General features: G+C 40.2%; 1 protein-coding gene across 5 annotated transcripts in view; it reads right to left on the bottom strand.

Moving 5' to 3' along the window:
• Positions 1-13,917: 13,917 nt before the first annotated feature.
• RCL1 (RNA terminal phosphate cyclase like 1) overlaps positions 13,918-26,397 on the bottom strand; it is a gene marked incomplete at its 5' end in the record, with an annotated part of 33,021 nt that continues 20,541 nt past the window's right edge. For 4 of the 5 annotated variants that reach the window (XM_083884454.1, XM_083884452.1, XM_083884455.1 and 1 more), the window contains 2 exons: positions 13,920-15,875; positions 21,971-22,074. In XM_083884454.1, the coding sequence (XP_083740580.1) occupies positions 15,725-15,875; positions 21,971-22,074 (255 nt within the window). In that variant the 3' untranslated portion in view covers positions 13,920-15,724. Of the gene's footprint in view, positions 15,876-21,970; positions 22,075-26,397 lie in introns of all 5 variants that reach the window. The other variant, XM_083884451.1, reaches the window with a different exon arrangement.

The raw sequence follows: 26,397 nt of genomic DNA, 5'->3' as shown, positions 1-26,397 counted from the left end.
TAAAAGGTAGGTATCTGCACTCAAAAACTGTGAATGTCTCAGGTTTGCATCTAAATACCATTCAAGCACACCCCCCTCCTCCCTTCCCTTTTTCCTTGCTAAATGATCACAGTGTCCATGCATTTGCATGTTAATAGGCTTGGACACAAGTGTCCACCTGTGGCAGGGAGTTGAAGTACATTTATCTCCGTACTCTTCACACACTTCATTTTGCATATTCACGCTGTGTGAATACCCTCGTGTGTGGGGTGTAGTAACAGAGGCATAACCACAGAATCCAAAACCAAGGATGTTAAATAACAAATTTAGTAAGCGTATTCCCAAACGATGGACAAATATACCACTAATTATGCACAAAACATTATTTCTACAGGACGTGGAGCAGCTTCAAATTTAGCTTGCTTTTCAAAACAAAAACTTGCCATCTGTGTAAAAAGCATAGTTTTACTTCCTTGATTACTTCTGTGTTCCAAATTCTGAGATTAGTGTGCTAGCCAGGAAATAGACTTTGTTTCATTGTCATGTTCAAAAAGCTGAAAATTACAGAAATAATTCTGTAGTAGTTCCTTCAAAAAATCTCATAGTTGTCCTTTGATTTATCATTTTCAGCTGAAATTAAAATCAAAGCATATTTTCTGTTCAGAAGTAGGGAATTATTTCCAAAACCTTTACAAATCACAACACAATTACTTATTTTAGTCAAATCTGTGAAGTCAGACTGCATGTATTTCACTTTTTTTCTACTTTAGTGTAGTAGTCCCTGCCTTGGAGAAAAACATATTTTGGTTAAAAAGCCATGCTTTTCCTTTAAATATATGGCACAAAGAACAGTCCTAAAGGAAATGTTTTTATTTTTTGTAGTCATTCTCTGAAACCTATTTCCTGAAGTTTTATGAGTGATTACCTCCTTCCTGGAGGAGAATTGAAGAAAAAGCACCTGTAAACACAGGTTTGTCTATGACTTGGCTTGCGAAAGGACACGCTTCTAATTCATCTGCTTTGGCAAAATATAACTTAGGAAAAGAAGACATCTCTTGGCTTTGAGGGCCCCAACAGCAAGCACAAGATTGTTCCCTTCCAGACATCCATTTAGTACCTGTTCCTCTTAGAGACTGTAGAAAGTACCTAAAAATACCTTCTGTAATGCACTTCTGCAAAGACAGCTTTTGGAGCATATACCTAAGAATGAAAAAGATACTTCTCGAGACACTAAATTGTACCCTCACTGCTGCTCCTGGTAGAAGATGCACTTTGTTAGCTACTTTTCCAACAGCCCACTGTGTTCTTGATCAGATACAAAATACTGCATTACATAACAATCCCATAGGGAAAAAAATTAAAAACCCAAAACATGGAAAAAAAGCCTTACAAGAATAGGCATTAGTTCAATTGCTGAGCAAGTAAAAAGCACTCAGGGACTACAGGGACTAATGCAGAACTGTGGCTTCTATAAACCAGAGGAATGGAATCAGATAATGCTCCCTGTGTGTCCAAAACTGCCCTATTTCCTTTCCCAGAAGTTTCCAGGAGCAGGATAAGTGATACAAAGACAAGACAGAGAAGCCTGCTTTGTAGCCCACAGTGATCAGGAATAGTACTCTGCATGGCAGATTCTTTGTTTGTATGAGGGATGGGTGTGTCAGATGTCCAGTAGCATTAAATCTTGGATTAAAAAGGGCTGCATAGCAGTATTACTATATTTCTTACCCATATTAGTAGCATATGCACAGGTCAACCACATGTAGTGCAAGAGATTTTCATCTGCACCTTTAAAATTGAATTGTTCCAGTTGCATGAATTTCAATAGTTTCTGATAGGTTTTCTGCAAATAAAGATTAAATCATTTGCTTATTTACTGTTTAATGAAGCCAATTGCCTCACGTGAGTAGTAAGGCCTGCACTGATCTCCATACTGTTTGTGGTTCTATTAAATGTTGCAATCCTTTGAACACTCCCATCCATGTGGCTCAGCACAGGTTGGTGTGGATCTGATATGGAAATGGAGTAAATTAATTTCTTGCCAAGTTAGTTGAGTCACAATGGAGCAGCGGCATGGGATTTCCTTTTAAGGAACATGTGCTTTTCTCTTATTAGAGGATAAAAGCTAGTGTGCAGCCAACAGTTTTGTAGCTGGAAAAAGCAGACAGGCAAGTAAGTGCAAGCATTTAGTTTAACTGTAGTTCTTCAAAATGAATTTTTGAAATGCAATGCACTGACAGGAAATGGCTTGGTATAAATTATATTACAGGGAACCACAAATTTACTGACACTCTGTGACTTTTTTGCCTAGTAACCATTTAGGTATACTAGTACCACAGAATGAGGAAAAGAGTCAGTATATCTGAATTTCTACTCCAAATCTGTTAACAGAATGAAATAAAATAAAACTAATAAAACTGCAGCCTGAGGCTGAAGGAGAACTGTCAAGCATACACACTGAAGACTCAGCTTGCAGTGTTTGTTAGTGGTTTTGCTGTCAGAAGTCCTAGTGATGGCTTCAGGAGTCCATCAGTATGCCAGGTCTCCATCAAATAACAGTTTGTTTCCTAATCAACTTTTGCTTGCATAGGTTCTGTTTTGCTTTGTTTTCCCTTTCACCTTTAAAGCAGGATATCTTCTGTGCTTAAGTGGCATCTTGTGACCACCTCACACAGAGGGGTCACAAATTGTGATGTGGGTGCAGACCCACACAGAGGACAGCAAGCAGCAGCAGGTCAGACATGGAAAGCTTCTTTATTTTTCTGACTTCATCAACTTATATACACTTTTTACAGAAGGCCAGGATTGGCCAAAGAAGGTTACAACTTCATGACCCATTGGTCATTCTGACCATCAATCAAGTTCTCCTCTCAGAGAAGAACTATGCAAAACACAAGATAATTTCTAAAAATACATAATGTTTACATGAAACAGTGTGAGAATCAGGCTGCAAAGATTCAAACACTTGAAAACAAGAAAATGCAGGGCAACAGTATCTAAATACAATAACATGCAAATTTGTCTTGGGTTTGCATGGCCAGGTTTTGGTAGTGGGGGAGCTACTGGCTTCTGTCAGATTGTGCTGGAACCTTCTTCCATGCCTAGTAGAGCCAGTGTCAGACATCTTCAAGATGGTCATGCTGCTGGCTGAGGCTGGGCCAATCAGAAATTGTGGTAATGCCTTTTGATAAGATATTTAAGAAGGAAAAAAGTTACTGAGCGGATGTAATTGCAGCCAGAGAAGAGCAGAGGGAGTATACCTAAGAAGAAGACCTCTGCAGAGAGTCAGGAGAGGGATGAGGTGCTCCAGACACTGCAGCTGGGATTCTCCTGAAATCCATGGTGCAGCCCATGGTGAGGCAGCTATGCTCTTGCAGCCCATGGAGGGCCACATAGATGCAGAGATCCACCTGCAGCCTGTGATGGAGACCCACACCAGAGCAGGTGGATGCCCAAAAGAGGCTGTGACCCCATGGGAGGCCTGTGCTGGAGCAGGTCCTGGCAGGGATCTGCAGACTCAGGGAGAGAGGAGCCCACACTGGAGCAGGTTTCCTGGTAGTCTTGTGACCCTGTGAAATCTCATGGTGAAGCAGGCTGTGCCTGATGGTTTGCACCTGTGGAAGAGTGACACACATTGCAGCAGTTCATGGAGAACTGTTGTCGCCTGTGAGATTGAGCTCACACTGGAGAAATTAATAGGGGACTGTCTCCTGTGGGGGGCACCCCATGCTGGAGCACAGGAAAGACTTCTCTCCCTGAGTACTGGGAGAAAAAAAAGCATGTGATAAACTGACCATAAAGCCCATTCCACTTCTGCCTGCACCACTGCAGGAGGAAATAGAGCTAGGAAGGAGGAGAGGTGGAGGAAAGTTTCTAAGGTTTGTTTTACTTTGGTAATAAATTCAGCTAATGACCAAATTCAGTCTGAGATGGTAACTGGTTTGTGACCTCTCGCTGACTTTATCTCAAATTGTGAACCTTTCACTATATTTTTCTCTCCCACGTCCAGTTTCACAGGACAGTGTTAGAGTAGCTTTGGTGGACACCCGGTATCCAGCCAGATCAACCCTCCACTGAATTTAAAAGGTTCTTGGTTCTACAGATTTACAAAATGTATTCCTGTTCATAATTAAGATAAATTAAATGCCTTCCCAGGTCTACCTATCACTAGGAAAATAACTTACGACAAAGAAATTTTCTTTGAAAATCCCATGGGCATAGGGAAGTCTACTAGATTGAAAACCTCTCAAAACATATTTTGGAGGGACTGGGGTCCATTACTTTGAAAAATCAAAGCAAAATCACCTAAGCCTTCCTTGCCTTAGTTAAATATGGGAAACAGCCTGCTTCCCTCATATACACAAACTAGTATTTCTCTATTCATTCCTGGAGTTTCCAGACATTTAAAGGGACTCAGAAATTGACCAGAAATATTCTAATGCATAATTAGAGGTTTTCAGCCCCGTTCACGTGAATACCTTCTCATCAGGACTCTCAGGACTTCATTGTGTACAGTGTTCACAACATAATTACCTGGCATTAATTTGTGGAAAGTAAGATTATTCTTTCCATAGTGTTTTCACATGTGTACCTGTATTAGAATTTTTTCTTATGTCTCAAGACATGAATGGAGATTTAGACGAGAACATCTGTTATGGATTTTTAGAATTAATATTTCTAGATGTTAATTATGTACTGATTTTATATATATAATTATATATATAATTATATATCTGATTTTAAATGCAATGGACTGTGCAGCTCTGTCCATGTTCTTTTACCATGCATTATTATGGAAAGTTAACCTTCCTGATCTTGTTTGGCAGCAGTTATCTATCTGAAAGCCAGGAAGCCTCAAAAGTTAATGTTTATGTAAATTCATTTCCATCAGTAGTGTTTCATCCTGTTGATTTTTTTTTTTTTTTTTTTTTTTTTTTTTTTTTTTTTTTTTTGTGTGTGTGGGTTATTTAATCTGTTGTGTAATTTAATCTGCTGTAGTGTAACAGGATATGCGTGCAATATAGCTGGAAATTAATAGGACAAAAGACAACATAATGGGGTAACAAAAATTCTGTTAAGGCCAACTGTTGAAGTTTTTGAATTTCCTCACTTGAGAGCTCAACTTTTATGATATTTTTAATTATTTATTTTTCATTCTGAAACACATTTAAGATACAATTACTAAGCCACTTGGATGCAATACAGAAATCAATGTCACAAAACTGAACCAAGTGTATCTTGCACATTTTCCTAACTGCCTACTGTACTCACGTCAATCACCAGAGACCTGAATGAGGGTTCTTGAATTTAGCATGGAGGAGAGAAGGCTTCAGGGAGAAGTCTTCAGGGAGACTTTATAGCAGCCTTCCAGTTTTAGCAACCTTCCTGTAAAGGAGTCTTACAGGAAGACTGGAGGGAGAGTTTTTACATGGCCATGTAGTGACAGGACAAAGTGGCTTTAAACTGAAGAATGTAGGTTTAGATTAGATGTTAAGAAGAAATTCTTTACCATGAGAATACTGAGGTGCTGGAACAGGTTTCCCAAAGGAACTGCAGATGGTCCATCCCTGGAAGGGTTTAAGGTCAGGTTGGATGGGACTCTGTGCATCCTAGTGTTGTGAAAGATGTTGCTACCTATGACAGGGGCATTAGAACTAGATGACTTTTAATGTCTTTTCAAACCCAAACTTGCTCTGTAAGAGCAAGAAACTTTAATACACACACTCAAATACACAAACAAGGAACTTTAATGAACTGATTCTAGAAGTCTCTAAACTGCTTACAGTAAACTCAAAGTGAAAATTTTGTTTGTAGTTATTTTTTTCCACATGGTATTCTCATCTTAATATTTTACAATGAAGCAAAGACACTGAATTTCGCTTTTATTTCTACTCAGTTTTACTTCCGATTGAAAGTATGCAGTAGCAGCAAATTGTGTTTTGATTCACAGTCCTGGAAAGGCTGAGCAGAGTTTAAGATCAGAAACTTATTCTGGTCTGAAATATAATTATAAAAATATGTAGTCTCCTGATTCTTCAAATGTGCTAAGTAATTGTTGCTCAAATGAAAATAGATATGAGACCCTTTGCTTTATCAATATTTCTGAAAAAGTTACTTCAGGAGAAAGCTAGGTATCAATGTTGGTATCAAATATGCACACTGGCAAAACTGTAACATTAAAATATTTTATGTTAAAAATAAATTATTAGTTATCTTTAGCATAACTGTTTTGATTTTGAATCTTTTAGCCAATTTCAGTTAAAACTAGCAGGAGTATATGATTTTCACAAATACGTAAATTCCTAGTCTGGATTCAAAAAGATACCCTGCTATGGATCTCTGCAAACCTGCTAAGAGGCAATTCTAAAAGAGAAGCCTGTCCCATGTGCCACTTCTTTGGTAACACAGCTTTCATTAATTAATAGTGAGATCAGGCTCTATATAATTTAACTACTTAACTTAACCCTTAACTACTACTGATTTTCACTATTGCTTTGTAGTTACATTGGTACAAGCAAGATCAAATCCATGTTAAATCACTCCTCCTCCCTTATTATTGAATTGCAGTCAGATCAGTTAAAGATCTTTCTTTGTAATTAAAACAATAAATCAAATTAATCTCTTTTAATTTCCTATACTAAAAAAAAATACCCAGCAACTATTAAATTTTAAACCATTGATTTTTGTTTCACTCTTTATAGTGTAATGGAAATAAACTACGTATTGGAGCTTTCCAGGAGAGCATTTCAGGATCTAGAAATAGCTTCCATTAACTCCTTTTCTTGGAGGAGGAAGATTTTTAGATAAGCCATTCCAGTAAGTATTCCCTGACACTGAGGCACACATACAAAATAAAGCACAAGAGCTCTCACTAGGGCAAAGAATACATATCACTTGCCATTAAGCTTCCTCAAAGCTTAGGTTATAAAAGATATTGTCAAGGTAGTTGTACCTCAGGCAGAAACAGGAGTTAACTTGATCCTTCCAGGGAGTAGCTTCAGGCTGTGTCAATGCCAAGATACCTTTCATGTGAAGGACCAAAGCAATTGGATTTGTTTATCTAATTACTTCAAAGGGTAGAACTAGTTCTCATCCACAGAAATGAAGGAAATTTGTCGTGGTTTTCGCCCAATGCCAAACAATGTTTAATCTGGCATTCCCAAGATCAGAGAAGCTGCAAGAGTACCCTGCAGCCTTGGCACTGCCTTCAACACAGCTAGACCTGTGGAGGAAACCCAGTTCTCTGAGATGAGTCACAGGTGTCCAGCCCTCCTGGTTTTGAATGTCTTCTATTCTGCTTCCTCTGCTGCTACAGAATTGAGTCAGCCACAGACGGAAAGCCTAGAGCTACCAAAAAACCCAGACAGATATTTTTGGTTACCAGAAATTGTGACAACAGGAGCTAGTTTGTGCTTAAGAGATGCTGCAGCAGGCAACAGAAATAAATATTCTTCTGATCTGTGGAGAGGTTACCATTCAGTAAATGGCAGAGGAAGCAAATTGAAAAGATTGCAAAGGGAACAGCTTTTACTTGGAACTGCCACTGTTCTGCTTACTCTCAAAAGTGAAACTAACAAGCCCCACACAGAGAGCTATTTAAGTTTAATATTTGGCTAGTAGCTGCAGTAACGCCAGGAGTAGATTGTCATGAGAATGGTGAGTGAGATACAACTGCTGAAGTACTATGCTTAGCTTCTGTGTTTCTTGATTTGTTATATGAGCTAGTGCTGCCAAGGGTTGGGATTTTTTTTTAATTCCCTATGGAATGCTAGTGGGATAAAGAACAATATTTTAAAATAGTTTTAAACATTTTAAATATTAACAGATAATTGAAGCAGTAGCACATTTACATTAGTTACATGTGTGCTTCTATGTCTTTGTGACTTTTATTCCCCAGACTGTTTCATTGAAAAGCAAGAAGATAAAAAGTAGTATCTAGTCCTCAAAGCTCCTTCTCTTAAGCTAACCTTGTCTTTGTGCTGGAAATAGTCTTTGCAGTAGCAATGGTAGACACCTTACATGATGAAATGTAAGGGTTTTCACCAGTGGAAAGTTAACAACAGAAACCCCCACAGTATTGATAAGCAAACACATTAGGTTGGCTTCCTTAACAGAAGATCCTAAAAAAATAAAGTCTTTCAACTCATAGGACTGGAACTTTATATCAGGATTTTATCTTGTACGATTCAGAGACTTAGGACTTTATAAGGATGTGCTCATTGTCCATTTAGTAGCATAATATTCCACCAGTTTTAAAGCAGCCCATACATGTTAGTGCCAGTCAGCAAGAAACGTTGATTTTGAGTGATAGGTTTAGTTTCCTTTCTTGCTCCACTTTAAAACTCAGAGGATTCAGCCAAAAGAACATTACTTTTCAAGATGGCAAGCCTTCAAGGAGACTTCTGAGATGGAAAAGATGAGGACAATGCTTTGTTTCCACAGCTGGAACTTTTAGGGCAGATTTAGTTAGAAGAAATCCAATCTGTCTCTTCACTCTTCCATTTCAGAAACCCTGGATGAAAGTCCCTGTAGTGAGGAAGATCAGTGACTAGTGGAAAAAAGAGAGGAAGCTGTCTGGGTGAGTGGCCAGGGGGACAGCCTGCAGAGGATTCTGTGTACATACAGGAAACAGAGAAATTAAATGATGTAGCAACTCAGAGCCCCACTGCAGCATGGTAGGAATTGTTCTTCCATCTTGTACTACAGAGCAAACACCATGGATTTAACAAAGTGAGAAGAGATCAGTGAAGAAAGGGATAAACCACAATGGAAATCTTTCTCAAGTAGAACTGGCAGAATTTAGTCTTTAGAGGTAGACAAAATAAACCAAATTCCGTAACAACAAAAAAGAAAAAGCACAAACTTCACAAAAACAAACAACCACCACCCTCAAACCAAAAACTACATTTAAAAAAGGACCAAAAATAACCCAGGGGATTCAGGCTTTTAGAGCCCAAAGAAGCTTATAGCCATCATAGAGTGAGGCAAATATTTGCACAGACCTGAGGTTCCATGAATCTTGATATTTTCTAGTCCAGCTCCCTGTGGGATACAAATGAGTCACTTCATTCTTTTCTACCACTGGCACAAAAGCAGTTCTTCAAAACGCAGAATTTGGAACAGAGGATAAAAATGCTTGAAGCCAAGAATTACATTACATGTAATACAAACAATGTACCTTTTTAATTTATATGCCTATTATTGGCGATAGCAATTCAAATAATATATTAATTAGTAGCATTGTTATTGTCTGGAGAAAACATAAGGCAGAGGAAATCAGTGAGAGACTTCACTGAAATCTGGAAAGGTGTGAAAAGAGAAGTTTCAGACAAGTTCTTTCAGAGCAGCTTTCTTTGAAAGTGATTCAGTGAAGAAAATGCCATGAGCATAAATATGATTAAGTTTTCACTCCATGTGTCTGTCAGGCAAGTGACAATTTTGGTAATTTCTTATATTTTCCTTACAATGTCTCAATAGCAATTCAACAATTTCTGACAAAAATTGCTCTTTTCTGTGCAAACTTGTGAGACTGAAAAGGGAAAAGAAGGGTAATAGGATTCTGCAATATCCTTGTCCTTGAGTGTTAGTTATACTCTCTTTTTGCTTCTTACTGTAAAATTCAAGTTTTAAAAATATCTGCTAACAATGCTCATTAACTCTGCAAACTGAAACAGATGTTCATTCTTTATTTGTACTTTAAACTAAAATGAAGAAAACCTTTTTAGGCAGCTGCCACATCCAGCCTCTGGTAGGGGTGCATTAGGCTGGCCCTCCTCACCCTCTTATGGAGTAAGAAACTGTTAAGAAGCCTGTGCCTTCTCTAATAGCTTGTTCTTCTAAGATCCTCTTCATAGCATGGAAAAAGCCACATCTTTCAAAACAGTTCTTCACTTTGAATCCATACATCATTGTGTAGAGAAATCTGGAGCAAGACCTTGACACAGTTTCAAGGCAAAACTTGCTGCTGACATTAACAGTGAAGGGTGAAGAAACAGTATTTTTTGACAAACACATTTCCAAGAGAAACAGAACTACCATTTCCTAGTCTGTCTTATTTAGCCCTGATCCACTGCAGATGTGTTCTTTGAAAATATATTATGTAGATCACTTATTTCCCAAAAATCAAATGAAAATAGTGGATAATATACTTGTGGCGTGAATTATTAAGTAGATTTTTTACAACCAATGCTCAGAAACATTCTGTAGTAGCAATTCTTTCCTAGTCACATTCTGAATGTTTAGATATGTTTCTAAATATAAATACTTTTATGAGTCTCTCAGGAAGTCTTATTGCTTCAGGCACCTTCTGAATGCTGGCACACAAACAAACCAGTATGGCAGACATTTTCTTCTTTTTTCCCCCACTTTCAGGATGTTAAAAAAAAAAAGTAAATTATCAAAACTCATGCATATTTTGATCTAGATGTATCTTGCAGATGTTTAGTACATTACACAGAATGAAAGCTGTATTTCCAGACAGAAAAAGAAAACTATTTATGCTGATAAATGCTGAGTGCTGAGGAATGACCATTCAGAACCATAGTCTTAACTTACAGAATATATCCACATTAATAAAAAATTCTAAAAATGTATCTATGTTTATGCAAAACTTTGCTGAAGCAGTTGTTTTCTTATCCTCGGAGACAGTTTAGGATTGAAAAAAGGTTTAAATCATTTTCAAGGAACAAGGTGGCAGCAGTGAGAAGGGGTAAAGCATTTGTTCTTAAATGTGTAACTTCTGACGCATCCTGCAAACATGGGTGCCCTCCCAAGCCTGTTGAATTTTGTAAAATGGGATGTGTCATTGACATGTAGTGATGATCACTGGAATCAAGCCCTTAATCCTACTAGCTCATCCATAGTTAAGCACCAGATACCTCAGATGGATCAGTCTCCACAAGGCCCTACAGCTTTTCACCATGGGCCCACTGTTGAAGGAATACTGATGTTTGTTGTATGAACAGCACAGCAGACGCTGCCAGGGAAGGAGCTTGGCCAAACTGGTACTGGAGAGGGAGTAGCTATGTGTCAGACGTACAGCATGAGGACGAATGTGCAAAGATACAGCCTACCTCTGTGTGCTCAGCTGTGCAGAGCAGTTGCTACTTCATTTCCATGGGCACTCAGCCACTGTCCACCCTCGTGTAAAGAGTTTATTTTGGCCTTTCTTTTCTTGTGGCTACACACTTGACCAATACCACTTTAAACCGGGTTTCCACTGTGGGTCTCCTTATTGCTACATACACACACAGAGTATTTCTATACTCTCTAATACACGGAGGATACAGCTTTGGGCACTCTTCTTAGTGCATATACGTAATCTTACTGTTCCAGGAAAGAGATTAGCACTAACACCTGACATCTATTGCTTGTGATTTACTACAAATCATCCTAATAGTTCTGCTTGTAACAATGTCACAACTCAGTTTATATCTAGTCCAAATGCTATTTGGATATTGTGATGCTGTGAAACAGTGCATGAGTTACTTCTGTTACTCATCCAATGCCATCACCACACAGTCCAGCCCACACACTCTCTTCCCTGTTCTCACTGACAACAGGTTAAAGGTGTTTTTCAGAGCTTGTCAGTATTGCTCAGAGATCAGGCACAAGAAAGACATTATATACCTCATAATGAATGCTCTTTTAAGATACAGCTTTCCAAGACCTAAGCAGTAACTGCCAAAGATGCTCCTTCCACATTTTTAATTTGTTTAGAGTTGCCCTGACACAGTTGTGTGTCTCACTTGGGACTCCTTAGAAGCCAGATTAAATAGAAGTGGATATACATCAGTGGACATAAAAAATGAAGGCATGGAGAAAAGAAACAATAGGGAAATTAACTCCTGTACAAAATTATGCACCCTGAAAACTGGTTCTTGTATTGGGTTTGTTTTTTTTTTTTTTTTTTTTTTTTTTTTTTTTTTTTTTTTTTTTTTTTTTTTTTTGCCTTTGGTTTCTGTCTTAAGAGTATGACTGAGAAACAGGGAAGTGAATGTCAGAATTTACGAGCAGAGAATTATGCCTCTGTGGACTGAAACAAAATCCGTATCACTCATGGGGAAGAGGAAGAAGAGAAAAAGTATATATGCTTTGGCAGTAAAAAACCACCATTTTGAAAACATTACCCAAGACAGCCATGTACTTACTGTTTTGGTCTCACTAACTTACCTACTTGTGTGCTTCCCCAGACAGTTATTGCACTGGCTTCTAGCCATATGCCTTTGGTAAAGTGCACTGGATTGGAATTAAACAATTTTGCTTCCAATATAATCTCTTCTACTCCACAAGTTATCCATAAATTTTCTGACATAACCACAGAAAGTGCAGTCAAACTGCAATCATAGCATCATAGATGAAGGTTTGACAACAGGTATTACAAAATTGGCAGGAGATGCAAGGTAAAGGCATATTTTACAAATACTTTTCACGTCACCACTGTGACTGCCACTGTCATGGGACTGCACCTGCAGTGCTGCATCCAGCTCTGTGGACCCCAACATATGACCTGGACCTCTTGGAGCAAGTCCAGAAGAGGCCCACAGTAAGGACCTGAGGGTGGGAGCACCTCTCCTCTTTATGAGGACAGGCTGAGAAAGTTGGGTTTGTACAGCCTGGAGTAGACTCTGTGGAGACCTTATAGCACCTTCAAGTCAGTACCTAATGGAACCTAAAGGAAGACTGGAAAGGAATTTTTTAAAAGGGCATGTAGTGACAGAACAAGTGATGATGGCTTTAAACTGAAAGTGGGTATGTTTAGATAAGCTATTAGGAAGAAATTTCTTACTGTGAGGGTGGTGACCTGCTCTAACAGGTTGCCCAGTGTAGATGTGGATGTCCAAAACCTGGAAGTGTTCAAGGCCAGAGTGAATGGGACTTTGAGCACCTGGTTGGGGGATGGTGGAACTAGATGATCTGCAAGGTCTCTTCCAACTGAAACCATTCTGATTCTGTGATCAGAGCTATTCACCCAAAGGGATTAATTAAATTACTGATGGGTTGTTCAAAGAGTACAGGATTACTCATGTACAGCTAATCACTTCAAATTGAAGTTACCTGAGTATTACTCTGCTATGGGTGGACTGAGATGAAAGATGTGTGTCCTAGTAACTATCATCTTTACCATAAAGTCTGTGGCTACCAACACTATGAAATTTTTTCACCAAAAATTAATTTCCTCTGTCCAGCTCTAAAATTATCTTACTTCCTTGTGTGATCAGGCCACCAAAACAGACATCAATTGCTGTTTTGCCAATAAACGAACAGCTTTTATCTGCAGGATTTCCTTCTAATAAGTACTTGTCCCAGAATACGAAGGCCAAATAATTTTAAGAAAGCTCTTATCTAAAACTTCCTCTGGAATTGTTAATATTTCTCCAAAGAGTGACTGTTCTGGAAAAACATATTAGTTTCATATACCTTTCTTTTTCTCTGTAAAACAACAAGCAAATTCAGAGTTGCAGCAAGTGTTGTGCTGTACAGCTATGCAATTTCCAGCATGGCTAAGACTTACCAGTCCAATTTTAACACTGAGGTTATATTCAGGTAATGGTGTGACAATTATTGCTGAAGAATCTGCTGCTTGGGCAACTTGTTGCTGTCTTTAGGCCTGATGCAACTAGAACATTTGGAAAAAAATCACAGCTTTATAGATAAGCTTAAAAATAATAAAGCTTTTCATTTTTGAAGTTGTGACAACACTTACAAATTTTTATTTAAGCAAATTTTGGAAATTGGAGCTGTGGCACAAACTTGAATCTTTAATTAAGGTAAGCCTTATATTGTTATTCTAGTGGCTTTTAATCTTAGTTTGTACACTTCACCTTTTGGATCAGTGGCACCTTGTATTTTGGGTAATTATTTTTCATAAAGTTTCTATTTTTTTCATTACATAGTGACAGAGGGGAGCAAGGTAAATTCTTTCAGGCCTACATACCTTTTTCTAACTTGAAATGTAAAAGAATATAGTCAAGTTATTTTATTTCATTTTCTATTGTTTTATTTAGGAGTTCCTTAGTTGCAAGTCAAATTTTGGAAAGCTAGTAAAATATAAGAATGGCTTCACCCTTTCCCTTTCTCCATCTCTGGCAACTCCTAAAGCTGTTTATTTGATATATCAGTTCAAGATAGACATTTATGTTATGAAGGCCTCAGGAAAGACTTCCAGGCTTTTTTTTTTTTTTTTTCTCCAGTCGTTGTCTGTTTTGCTTTAAAGGGAAATAAAACCTCATTTAGGAAAAAAAATACTTTATTTTTTCAAATCATGTCTGACAGATTGCAACAAGAACAAAGTACAGTAAAAAATTACTCACACGGCCTGCAAAAGTTAACCGAACACTAAACAAACATTGAACCTCCGTCAAAAGTCCTTTTTGGGTCCAATATATATTCTTCATACTACAGAGGTAATGCCCAGTTTACAGTGGCATCAGATAAAGTTTGAAAAATCATTTTAACACAGTCACTAGTACCTGCTCTCTCTATATACCAGCTTTTGAGACAGTTTTATTTTTCTCCAGACACATGAAGTATAGTCTAAATTCAAATATAAGTTTCTTCCCTTGTGTGAGGAGTTCAGCATTAACTTCAACAGGTTTGCCTGGAATCTACCAGAAACACTCATGGGTAAATATTTACAACATTGTAGAAATTTTTTTGCATCTGTCAATCCAAGCATAGAGCCCAAACAGCATTATTGGCACTTAAAAAGGGAGGCACAAAATATGATGGTGGAAATGAATATATTTTTGTTTCTCAAAGCCTACAGCTTTTTTTGCTACTACTCACAACTGTGAACCACATGTACGGCATGCCAAACAACCCAAAAAGAAAAGATATGGTAAGTCAAAAGCTACCATGGAGGCTTCTCCTCCCGTGCTCATCTTTGAGAAAGAGACTAAAATAAATTAGTATAGGCCAGGATCTCTTCTGCAGTATTCTAACACTAGGAGAAGTAAAAGGCAGGTATTTTATTCTTCCTGTGAAACTCCAACTCTGAGATGAGCTCAGCTGGTTAAAGCATGGCGCTAATAATGCCAAGGTCATGGGTTTCATCCCTGTACAAGCCATTCACTTTAAGAGTTGGACTCTGTGATCCTTCTGGATGCTTTCCCACTCAGACTATTTTGTGAGTCTGTGAATTTAGTGAATGTAAACAGGAGTGCAGCATCTGACAAATTTTACATACATGCAGTGTATAAACAAAGAATTGCGGTCATACCTTTACTTTAATTTTCATTAAATTAAAGTAAAGGTATTAAATTTCATTTCAAAAATCTCTGCAATTACCTCAAGAATCTAATATTTCCATTGTGATCATTTGTTTTGCAATACAAAGCTTGTTTTGGTCAATTTTGTTTTTTTTTTCTATCTAAACCTTTCAGAAAAAGCTACCAGTGAAATCAGTAAATACATAAAACCAGAGCATTCATCTCATTAAGGCTTGAGAGCACAGTGACATGAGGCACTTGTGTCCCATTCAGTGGAATACAGTGCAAAGAGTCCCAAGTCAGCTGAGACTCCAGAGAGCCACTTCAAACAGCACAGAATACTGGCATTGCACTTATAAATAGCACAGATCTAAACAGAGCAAAGTCAGGTTTACTGTTTACATGCAGTGAGAGCTTGGGTACCCCTGCACTGCAATCATCACAGGTCTTCCTGTGCCAGACTAAGTACAGAGATGGGTAGGTTTTATTAGATCTTTGCAGCATTTTCTGTCTTCCGTGAAGTCTGTAGATGTTTTTTATCTTATAGTCTTACTGAGGTTGGAAAATCCAATGCCAACACATGTCATTAAGACTTTCTCCCCGCCCATGTGCTCTTCCTCAGCAGTCTTTGTTTCAATTTTAAACATGATCTGGAAGAAGCTTCTGAGGTGTCGTAGAAACTCAATTCTGAATGAGAGAAAATAATACAGTTTAAGAAATAAAACAGAAAGTCCAATAGCATTATGTATTAGCACAGATTCCAGCAATAAGCATGATGAATGAAATACGAAAATATTGCTTAGTACAAACAGAGAAACAGGGCTACAAGCTCCAAACACTGTTCTCACTTGTGTTGTAGAAGAAGCTAGTGACCCCTACTGAAATCTCTGCGCTCTCTGTGTAAGCAGAGAGAGGAACGGCTAGTAATACAGCAAGACAAAATGGTGAGGGAAGAAGAAAGAAAGGAGAGAAATGTTGCCAGGCAAGATCATTAACTCCTGATGCTGATTCTTCATCAGGGCTATATATCAACCCCATACCAACCTGTGATCCTTTCCACTGCCCAATGTTTAAAGCAGAAATAAAACAAACAGGGATAGCCAAAAAACTGGGTGCATACTAGATGAGAGGTCCTAAAACATATGTTTGATTTCTGACTGATTACTGACTTCTCCACTTCTCAGTTAAATGTTTCATTGGAACTACATTCAGATTCAGAATTCTTCCTGTTTTATCATTTTCAGAAAAAAAAAAATTCCTTTCATCATTTCAGACAAGAAGGCAAGAAGAAACTAAACAATCACACTGATCCTAAAGAAACACTGACTGCAGGGTGAGTAACACAAAAACTATTAAGAAGGAAAAAAACCAAAAACATCCAAGAAAACATTTTTACTGCCTTCTCCAAAAGAGGGAACATGCAATTGCACCAAAAGACTACAAAAGAAAATTTGTAATTGCTCCTGACAGAAGTTTGGACTCTTCCAGTCATGACCACCAGCAAGTCTGCAGTTTTGAACTAAGACTTAATCTCTTCCAGTAATTGGTATGTGCTTTTCTTAGTTTAAAGAAAGGGAATGTGGATATCCAGTTCACACATTGGCTTGTCTGCTCTACATGCTGAAAGCATAATTGCAAGCTAATTACACATATATCACTACAACAAATCAGAGTAAGTACCCACAAAACGAGAAGAAGACCAAAAGCCTAAGCCTATCCCCACTGTGACATCATGAGGCCCCTGAAAGCCTCTTGGCAGCTCCTATTCACAGAAATTGTGAAGGAATAAAAGGAAAATTGCAGGAGCAAAATCGCTTTATACACTTCAGCTGGGCATGCTGCTGCTCCTGCACTCAGATACATGCACAGGAAAGGAGGAAAATGGCAGGAGCTGGAAAAAGAGAGGCTGCTTTACCTATACTGGTGTGTGCTTGGGATGATCTTATCTCTGAGGCAATCTGCTAAATAGCTCTGCAAGGCTGAATGTAGGAACATTGCTCCCAAAGCTATGTTTACTTTCTCCTGCACCTTCCTGGACTGTGCTCATCTCAGCACAGACACCAGCACTCCCATCTCTCAAACGGACTAACAGTTGAAAGGAAGAACTGAAAAGCACCTTTTCTTCCATGCCTCCCCAACTGCAAGGTTTCTGGTTGCAGCTATAGTAGGCAAATGGGCATATGCTGGCACAAATGCTTCAGTAAAGCTGACAGACAACAAGCTCTACATCAGCCTTCTCCCTAGCTGGGTCCCCTCACAGGCTCTGGCAGCGTGACAAGAAAGCAGCCAAGCCCAAAACAGCAGGAGTGGCATGCTGAACTGCAAGGAGGGCACAGAATAAACTAAAAATGCCAGAGACCCTGTGGAGCCAGAGACTCAGGGAAAAATCCTAAAAAGTGATCAGGAAACTGCAACATGTTGGTGAGATCAGTTCAGTCTCTACCTCTTTGCACATAGGTGGGCTACCCTGCATCTCTGCCTCTTCTCAGCTTTGAATAAAGGCAGAGAGAAAAATATCAGCCCTCGTGTACATGGGTAAGGCTCACTGGAGTGCGAGCAAAAGGGAGGCTGCCTGGGGACATCAGGGGAGAATGCAGAAGCAGGAAAAGGCCAGCTTTGTCTTGTAGCAGTGGAAGCACAAGTGGTACGAGCCCTGAAAATAGAAGAGAAGGAGGTGGGAAGGTAGGGGTATATGACAGAAAGCAGGCTTGTATTAGCTCTGAGGTTAGCCTGGCTGGGCACCTCAAAAGTGCAGGCTGCACCAACCACACAGGCACAGGCTGGAGGACTAAGGGAGGGGGTGAAAGCTACAAAGAAGGTTTATTTTGCTGAAAATTTACACTGTGTGTTCAGGCAAGAACAAGGCAGCAACTGAACAGAGCTGCTCCTTAGGTGCAGGGACAGCTACATGAGCCACACTGGAGAACTTACAGCCAACAACAACAAGAGTAAAAGACCTGTTTATCTTAGTGCTGTCTTTTTCCCAAAGCCTGCTAAGAATTACCAAAAAGTAAACAAGAACTTTACATTTTGGGCAAAGCAAACAACTAACAGACCAGTGTGAGAGAAGACCTGTGCTCTAGCAGTGCATTCTTGGTTCTGTTGCCCTGATGCCCTGAGGTAGCACTGGTAGCCCCAGCACTGCTCTCCTGAGTCCTGCCAGAGACCTTCCCAGCAGGAGACAGACTGAGGAGCTGGGGCTGAGCATCCACAGTCAGAGGAGCAACTGGAAGTGTCGGATTGGCTGGGCAGAGCCACCTAACACCACCTCCTGAAGCCCCTAAACCCTTGCAAAGCCATGGATTGGGGCACTCAGGCTGCTGCTGTCCTTCACATACCCCTGGCTCATGCCAATCCACCTGCATGCAGATAGGTCTGTCTTGTCACACTGACCTTTGTGAGTTAGTGGCATGACTAGAACCCTGCATTTGATTTTAAGCTCAGCTTGGCAGAAAGGCACTTCCTTCTGTGAAATATGGATGCTAAGAAAGGGGTAATGTGGATAGCTGATGGTCATGCAGACTGGTAGCCCCACTGCCACTCAGGACAGCCCTGCTCATGATGCTGACTGCCCTTCCACTCCCCATTGGTAGTTGAGGCAATGAATGTCTCCCATCAAAATAAGAAATTTCCTCATTCTAGTGGACATATTCAAAAGCATTTTGTTCCCATGCTCTCAGCAGCCACCTGAACTGTCACATTCATGCTATATTATGCTGGATAGGGAAGCCAATGTAGCATAACATAGCTTTTAAATAACTTCAGATTCTGTGGGGTTGAAGTGTTAAATGCAGAGATGTCACAGCTCTGAGAGAAAAGATGGGACAAGGACATGGAACATGACAATACTGCAATTTACTTCATAAGCTTGTGTATCCAATGAGTTGCTTGGGAGCCAAATTTACCAGTCCTTTATAAGCAGCCCCAGTTGAGGGCATAGGGGTGCTACATAAAAAGCTGCATTCTATCTGAACAGAGCCTCACAGGACTGATGAGTCACAGATTCTCACAGAATCATAGATTTTTACAATGTGCTGCTTCAGTATATGTACTCCTGACCTTTATCCCTGCTGCATACACATAGCTTGGAAGTGACGACCCACCAACTTGAACTCAGCCTGCTTACAAAATAAACTAGTGCATTTGCTTGATTTTCACAGAACAAAAGAAGGGTAAAAAATTTAAAAAAAAACTCACAATGACAAGTGATTGGATTGTCTCATATACTTAACTGTGCACTTCATACACTAATATCTACTCTTCTGAAACCTTCCACAGGAATACTTACTTTACAGGGGATTACTTCCCCTTTGTGCAATGGGACACTTCCCTGTCTTCCCCTCAAAATCTGATGAATGTTGTTTCCAAGGTATCAGGAGTAGAGAAGAGCAGTTAGGTAATTTTTAGCTCTCATGTGATGGCACCACCATTCTTCAGTTATCACAGTACTGTACCTTTCACGTATACAGCACCGGTACCATGATAACCGAAAAAGGACAGTTCATACTCTTTATTATTTGATGCCATTGTCAGATAAACAAACCTCCTCTCATTTGACTACAGAATAACTGCTCAGTCTCTAGAAATAACTGTGATCTAGTAAATCCCTTGCAAGTCCGAATTTTTTTTTTTATCATGGATGCTGTTTCTCCTAACCAGTTTCTCCTAGAACTCAATTTGGCTACTGCTGTGAAAGCTAATAGAAAGTGTTTTTATAAATACATTAAAAACTAAGGAAAAGCCAAGGAAAGTCTCCATGCTTTACTGGATGTGAAAAGGAACATTGTCATCAAGGATGAGGAAAAGGCTGAGGTACTTAATTGTCTTCTTTGCCTCAGTATTTAACAGTAAGACTCTTATCCTCAGGGCAACCAGCCCCCTGAGCTGGGGTGCAGGGAGCAGAATAGATCTTCTGCAATACACAATGAAGTATTGAGCCAATTAGACACTCAGAAGTCTATGGGATTGCATGGGATTCATTCAAGGGCACTGAGGGAGCTGGCAGAAGCGCTCAACAACCTGATCTCCATCAGGTAGCATCAGTCCTGGCTAACTGAGCAGGTCCCAGAAGACTGGAAGTTGGCCAGTGTGATGCTCGTACCAGCAGGGTCAGAAGGAGGACCCAGGGAACTACAGTAATAGTCCATGGCTTAGACAGGTACCCTCTTCGCTGGGTAAAAAACTGTCTGTATGGCTGGGCTCAGAGACTGGTGGTGGATGGAGTTACATCCAGCTGGTGCCCAGTCACCAGTGGTGTTCCCCAGGGCTCAGTAGTGGGGCCAGTTCTGTTCAATACTTTCATGAGTGACCTGGATGGGGGGATTGAGTGCAGTCTCAGTCACTTTGCAGATGACACCAAGCTGGGCCAGATCTGCTGGAGGGGAGGCAGGCTCTGCAGAGGGGTCTGCACAGGCTGGATCATGGGCTGAGGCCAATGGTGTGAGGTTCAACAAGGCCCAGTGCTGGGTCCTGTCCTTGGGTCACAACAACCCCAGGCAGTGCCACAGACTGGGGCAGAGTGGCTGGAAAGCTGCCCACAGGACAAGGACCTGGGGGTGCTGTGACAGTGACTGAACACGAGCCAGGGTGTGCCCAGGTGGCCAAGAAGGCCAATGGCACCTGGCCTGTACCAGCAAGAGTGTGGCCAGCAGGACCAGGGCAGGGATTGTTCCCTGTACTCAGCACTGGTGATGTCACACCTCAAACCCTGTGCTCTGTTCTGAGTCCTTCACTCCAGGACAGACATTGAGGTGCTGGAGGAAGACCAGAGAAGGGCAACGGAGCTGGGGAAGAGTCTGGAGCACAAGTCCTGTGAGGAGCAGCTGAGGCAGCTGGGGGTGTTTACCCTGAAGAAAAGAGGGCTCAGGGGGGACCTTATTGCTCTCTACAACTGCCTGAAAGGTGGGTGTAGCCAGGTGAGGGCTTGGTCTCTTCTCTCAGGCAACAAGTGACAGGATTAGAGGAAATGGTCTCAAGGTGCACCAATGAAGGTTCAGGTTGGATATCAGGAAGAGTTTTTTCACTGCCAGAGTTGTTAAGAATTTAAATGGGCCACCTGTGGTGGTGGTGGAGACACAATCAGTGGAAGTGTAGAAGAAACAACTCTACCTCACGCTATAGTCTAGTTGACAAAGTGTTCAGTCAAAAGTTGGACTTGATGATCTTAGACATCTTTTCCAACTTTGATGATTCTGTGATTCTATAACCTAGGTTTACAACTAGCAATATAAGGTGTTCTTTTTTTTCTATCCTCTGAACAACTACCAGCTACAGACAAAGCTTTAGTAAAAACTGAGACCAAAGGACTGATCCAGATAGGATTCTGCTGCCCAATAAAATGTTGAAATAGCACATAGCTCCATGAGTTGGAGCCTTAAGCTGTTTCATAGGAAAAATCACAGCTTTAGATTGTGGCTAGCCTTTTGAAATACAACATTTAATGACACAGCTACAGAGAGATCACTAGGGAAAACACAGTAGTGTACACTAGGCAACAAAAAGCCAACTTTTGTATGATGTACACATACATTCCAGGTCAAGAACCATCAATACACCCTGTCTTTACAATTCTCAGAAATAGGAATAATATAGAACAGTAAGAGACTAATCTAACACGTAGAAACAAACTCTAGGCAACTTACACCACTTGTCTCATTTGAAGTCAGGTACAAGTTGTTCTATTTGTTACCATAGGCAAAGTCTTCCATATACAAAAACAGCTGTGCAATAAAATTAGTGAATTAAAACAAGACTGTGTAATTGAACTGAACAAAACAACTTACGTGTATGGAGACAGAGGTCCCAACAGGACTTTGGAAACATCCCGCTGTCCAAGGGTCATAAGGAGCAGAGCAAGGCTCTGATTTGTTGAATCTACACAGCCTCCCTGCAAACCAGAAGGTTTTAATAATTAATCTCTGTACAAACCAGAAATTAGAATGGGAGGAGAGAAACAAGGGCAAAAGATACACTTAAAAGGCTGAAATACCACTTCCAATTTTTAAGGGATAAGAAGATAAAAATCTAGATTTTTTTAACAATGATAAATTAATTTCACTTGTCAGGCCGGGAAAAGAACAGAACTAAAACAAAACTCATAAGAAGGTCACATTAAACATCTCTCCTAATCTGTTTTAACATCCCAGAATGTAAACACTGAAAAATTTCTTTGCAGTAAATTGAAAAGAGGTATTAGTTCTAGTTCACATGCATCTGAAGATCTATGAATTCCAGCACTTTATGATAACAATAGTTACATTTGGACAAATAGTTCAGTGTTAGCAGGTGAAAAAGAGCAAGTTAACTCTTGCTGCCAACTTTTCTGGGTTTACACTTCTAAAACATTTTCCTCCATAATTAAAATGGAAGATTTTTTTTTTTAATTGCTAAGTGAAAGAGCCATACATAAAATTAAGTAGAACCACACCTACTCGTGTATGTATTGACTGTAGTAAATCATATGCAAGGTAAATTGTTCTGTATGTGGAAGGTGTTTACTATGATGCATACGTGAATTAGAACTGGAAGGCTAGACTTAGAAACAAGAATTGTTTACAAAGCTGGAATATAAATTTAAAGGGATACTTTCAGTCAAGGCTGCTGTGGAGAGAATTTACAAGCTACTGCTATGCAAAACCACTGAAAATAGAAAAAAAAAATCTGACATTATTTTGGACTGTCCTTTTATTCATACTGACCCACAGCCACATGAAATCTACAAACAGTCTTCTTCTGCATCAGGCCTAATGCTAAGTCCTCTGAATAGGCTCTCTAGAGAAAGTAAAACTAAAAATTCATCTTTTTAAAACCAAATTCTCTAATGAGGTTAACTGACAGCTACCTTTGTTGACAAGGAAGGTAACCTATCATAATTTCAAGGCATAATATTATCCAAGAATCCAAGGGAGAAAACAAATTTTAGACTACAAAGATTAAGAGAATCAGCCAATGCGACAACCTCAGCACATTTACTCAGTGACAGGCAGAAAGACAGCCTTTCCAAGGGGGGATCCTGAAGATTTAATTTTCGAGATAGCCTTGTTTCTGTGTGATAACCCTCAGCTCCACTGCTCTAAAAAAAGCCTCTGCATTTCAAGCAATGAACTACAGCACAGCAAAATAAGTAGCTTTATTATATTCACTACTAAAATGAAGTTCACATACTCAACCTAATGCCTCCTATGGGACAGATAAAAATTGTGCTTTATCTTGAGTGAACAGGGTACTTGCAGGATTTGCTGGTGCAATCTAAAGCCATGAATCTCACCAGTTGTATTTGAAGCACATACAGTAAGTATTCCTGACACTGGACTTCCTGTAGCTGTAGTTCAGTTAGTAATTCAAAATGCTCCTTGTTACCTGGATGAAAACTTCACATTTTCTGAGCTTGTTTTGTTTGTCTACAGCTGAAAACATTATAAAGTATCTACTTTTATAACCAAATTTATACAAAAGCTTCAAGCAGCATGGAGACAAGCATGTCCTAAGAAATATATCAAAACACAATGGATCTATCATATCCTAACTTCTTTCATAAGCTTTCTTGCTGCAGTGAATCAGTCATTCCCAGTACTGTTGTGCCATCCCCAGTACCGCTGTGCAGTAGCAATCTGTTATGCCCATTTGTGATGGTGCATTCCCCACACCCCCTTGGGCCACTCTATGATCTCCTCAGGAATTCTCATTAGACATCAACCTTGATTAATGGCTCCTGGGCAGTTAAGCTCCTTTTTAGCTTACCAGAAACAGTCTGTTCCTAAGAACTTCTCCCAAACAAACTGCTGTTTTCTAATGGACAGCCTTGGAACATTATTTTTGTCTAAATCATAGCCCAGGAGGAACAATATTACTGCACCTTTTGATGAAAATTCAACTAACAACTGACCCAGAGTGTAGCCAGAACAGAGAATGACAGAAGGCTAAAGCCAAGCATCTCACAACCCTATAGGCAGCAGTATTACGTGAGGGTCTTTGAGTTCTCCAAGGCCACAGCAGGCTGCACCAGCACCTCTCTCTAAGTGGTAAATCTCCTGAAGTTCAACAGTACTTGGAGAACAAGCCCCAGAAGCTATTGACACGGCCTGGGCTGATACACTCAACCCTCAAAGCTTAACCCTCCATGTGTTGACAGATACAAAGCCATCTGACACATTTTACTAAACTTGAGGGGAATTTTTAACCCTTTTATACATCTTTATGTCTGTGTGCGTCCATGTATAAATTGACTTAAATACACTACAGCAAGCATAGTATGAATGTTGCCAACTCTTAATTTTCAACTAAGTTACTACTGAGCTTACAGAAAACCTTACTGAATCATTTTGTAAATGTTAAGTCACAGAATCAAAGAACAGTTAAGATTGGAAGGGATCGCAGCAGGTCAGCTGATCCAACCTCCCTAGTCAAGCAGGATCACCCCAGAATACATGGCACAGGATTGCATCCATACAGTTCTTGAATATCTCCAGTGAGTGAGACTCCAGAACCTCTCTGGGCAATCTGTTCAAGTGTGCAATCACCTGCACTGTAAAGGATATATTAAGATATCTTCCTTATATTCAGGTGGAACTTCCCATGCATCAGTTTCTGTCTGTTGCCTCTTGCCCTATTGCCTGGCACCACCAAGAAGAGCTTGGATCCATCTTCCTGGCACTCTCCCTTCAGATATATTGATATCTCAGTCATCTCTTTTCAACACCAAAAACGTGCAGCTCTCTTGGCCTTTCCTCATTAGAGAGATGCTCCCGTCCTTTAATCATCTATGTCATCTCCTCTGGCCTTGCTCCAGGAGCACCTTTTCTCTCTTGTCCTGAGAACTGGACACAGCACTCCATATGTGGTTTCACCAGGACTGAGTAGAGGGGCAGGATCACCTCCCTCAACTTGCTGTCAGTGCTCTTTTCAATGCATCCCAGGATATCATTGGCTGCCTTGGCCACCAGGACACACTACTGGCTCATGGACAGCTTACTGTCCACCAGGATACACAGAGTTATTCCCCAGTGGGTCAGTTCCCAGCTCTGCTAGTGCCCAGGGTTATTCTTCTCCATGTGCAGGACACTGCATTTGCCTTTGCTGAGTTTCAGGAGGTTCTTCTCTGCCCATCTCTCCAACCTGTTGAGGTGTCTCTGAAGGTCTGCACAGTCCCCTGGGGTATCAGCCACTGCTCCTGGTTTTATGTCGTGAATGAACTCACTGAGAAGACATTTGTGTGCTTGTTCAAGTTATTGGTGGAGAAGTTAAACAATACTGGACCAGTATTTAACCTCGGGGGACACCACTAGTGACAGACCTCCAGCCAGGCCCTGTGTTACTGATTACAACCCTCTGGGATCTCCCATTCAGCCAGCTCTCAATCCACCTCATTGTCTGCTCATCTAATCCACACTTCCTGAGTTTGCCTGTGAGGATGTGACAGTGAGAGATAGTGTCAAAAGCCTTGCTGAAGTCAAGGTAGACAATATCCACTGCTTTCCCCTCATCCATCCATTTAGTTGTTTCATTATAGAAGAGAAGCAGGTCAGTCAAGTAGGATTTACCTTTAATGAATCCATGCTGACTACTCCTGTTCACTTTCTTGTCCTCCATGTGGATAGAAACGGCCTCCAGAATGACCTTTCCAAGAATTGAGTGGAAGCTGACTGGTTGGTAGTTTCTTGGGTCATCCTCCTTGCCTTTTTTAAAGAGAGGAGTGACATTTGCCTTCTTCCAGTCCTCAGGCACTTCTGATCACCACAGCATTTCAATGGATGTAAATTGCCCACCTTGGTGTCTCTCAGCTCTCTCAGCACTTGTGGGTGCATCCCATCAGGGCCCATGGACTTTTGGATGCCAGGTTTGCCTGACTCCAGCTCAGTCCTCCTTGAGCAAGGGAAAGTCTTCCTTCAATCCTTCCTTCTCCTTAGTGTCCTGGGTCAGGGGCCCCTGAGGGCTGGTTTTGTCAGTGATGATGATGCCAAGGCAACATTCACTAACTCTTGCCTCCTCTGTGTCCTCTGTTAACTCCCACTTCAATTTAGTATCAGGCCCATATTATCCTTTTTTGTTACTGTTGTATTTGAAAAAGCCTTTCTTGTTGTCCCTGACATTCTTTGCCAGAATGTCTTTGGCATTCTTTACTTGGCTTTCCTTGTCTCTTTTCTACATATTCTGACAACCTCTCTATACTCATTCCAAGTGACCCTGCTTCCAGTTTCTTGTATTTTCTGCT

This window comes from Zosterops lateralis (genome assembly GCF_965231275.1).
Source record: "Zosterops lateralis genome assembly, chromosome: Z".
NCBI classification, from domain to species: Eukaryota; Metazoa; Chordata; class Aves; order Passeriformes; family Zosteropidae; genus Zosterops; species Zosterops lateralis.
Note: the sequence above shows the minus strand (reverse complement) of the source record. Positions and strands in the feature narration are given on the sequence as shown.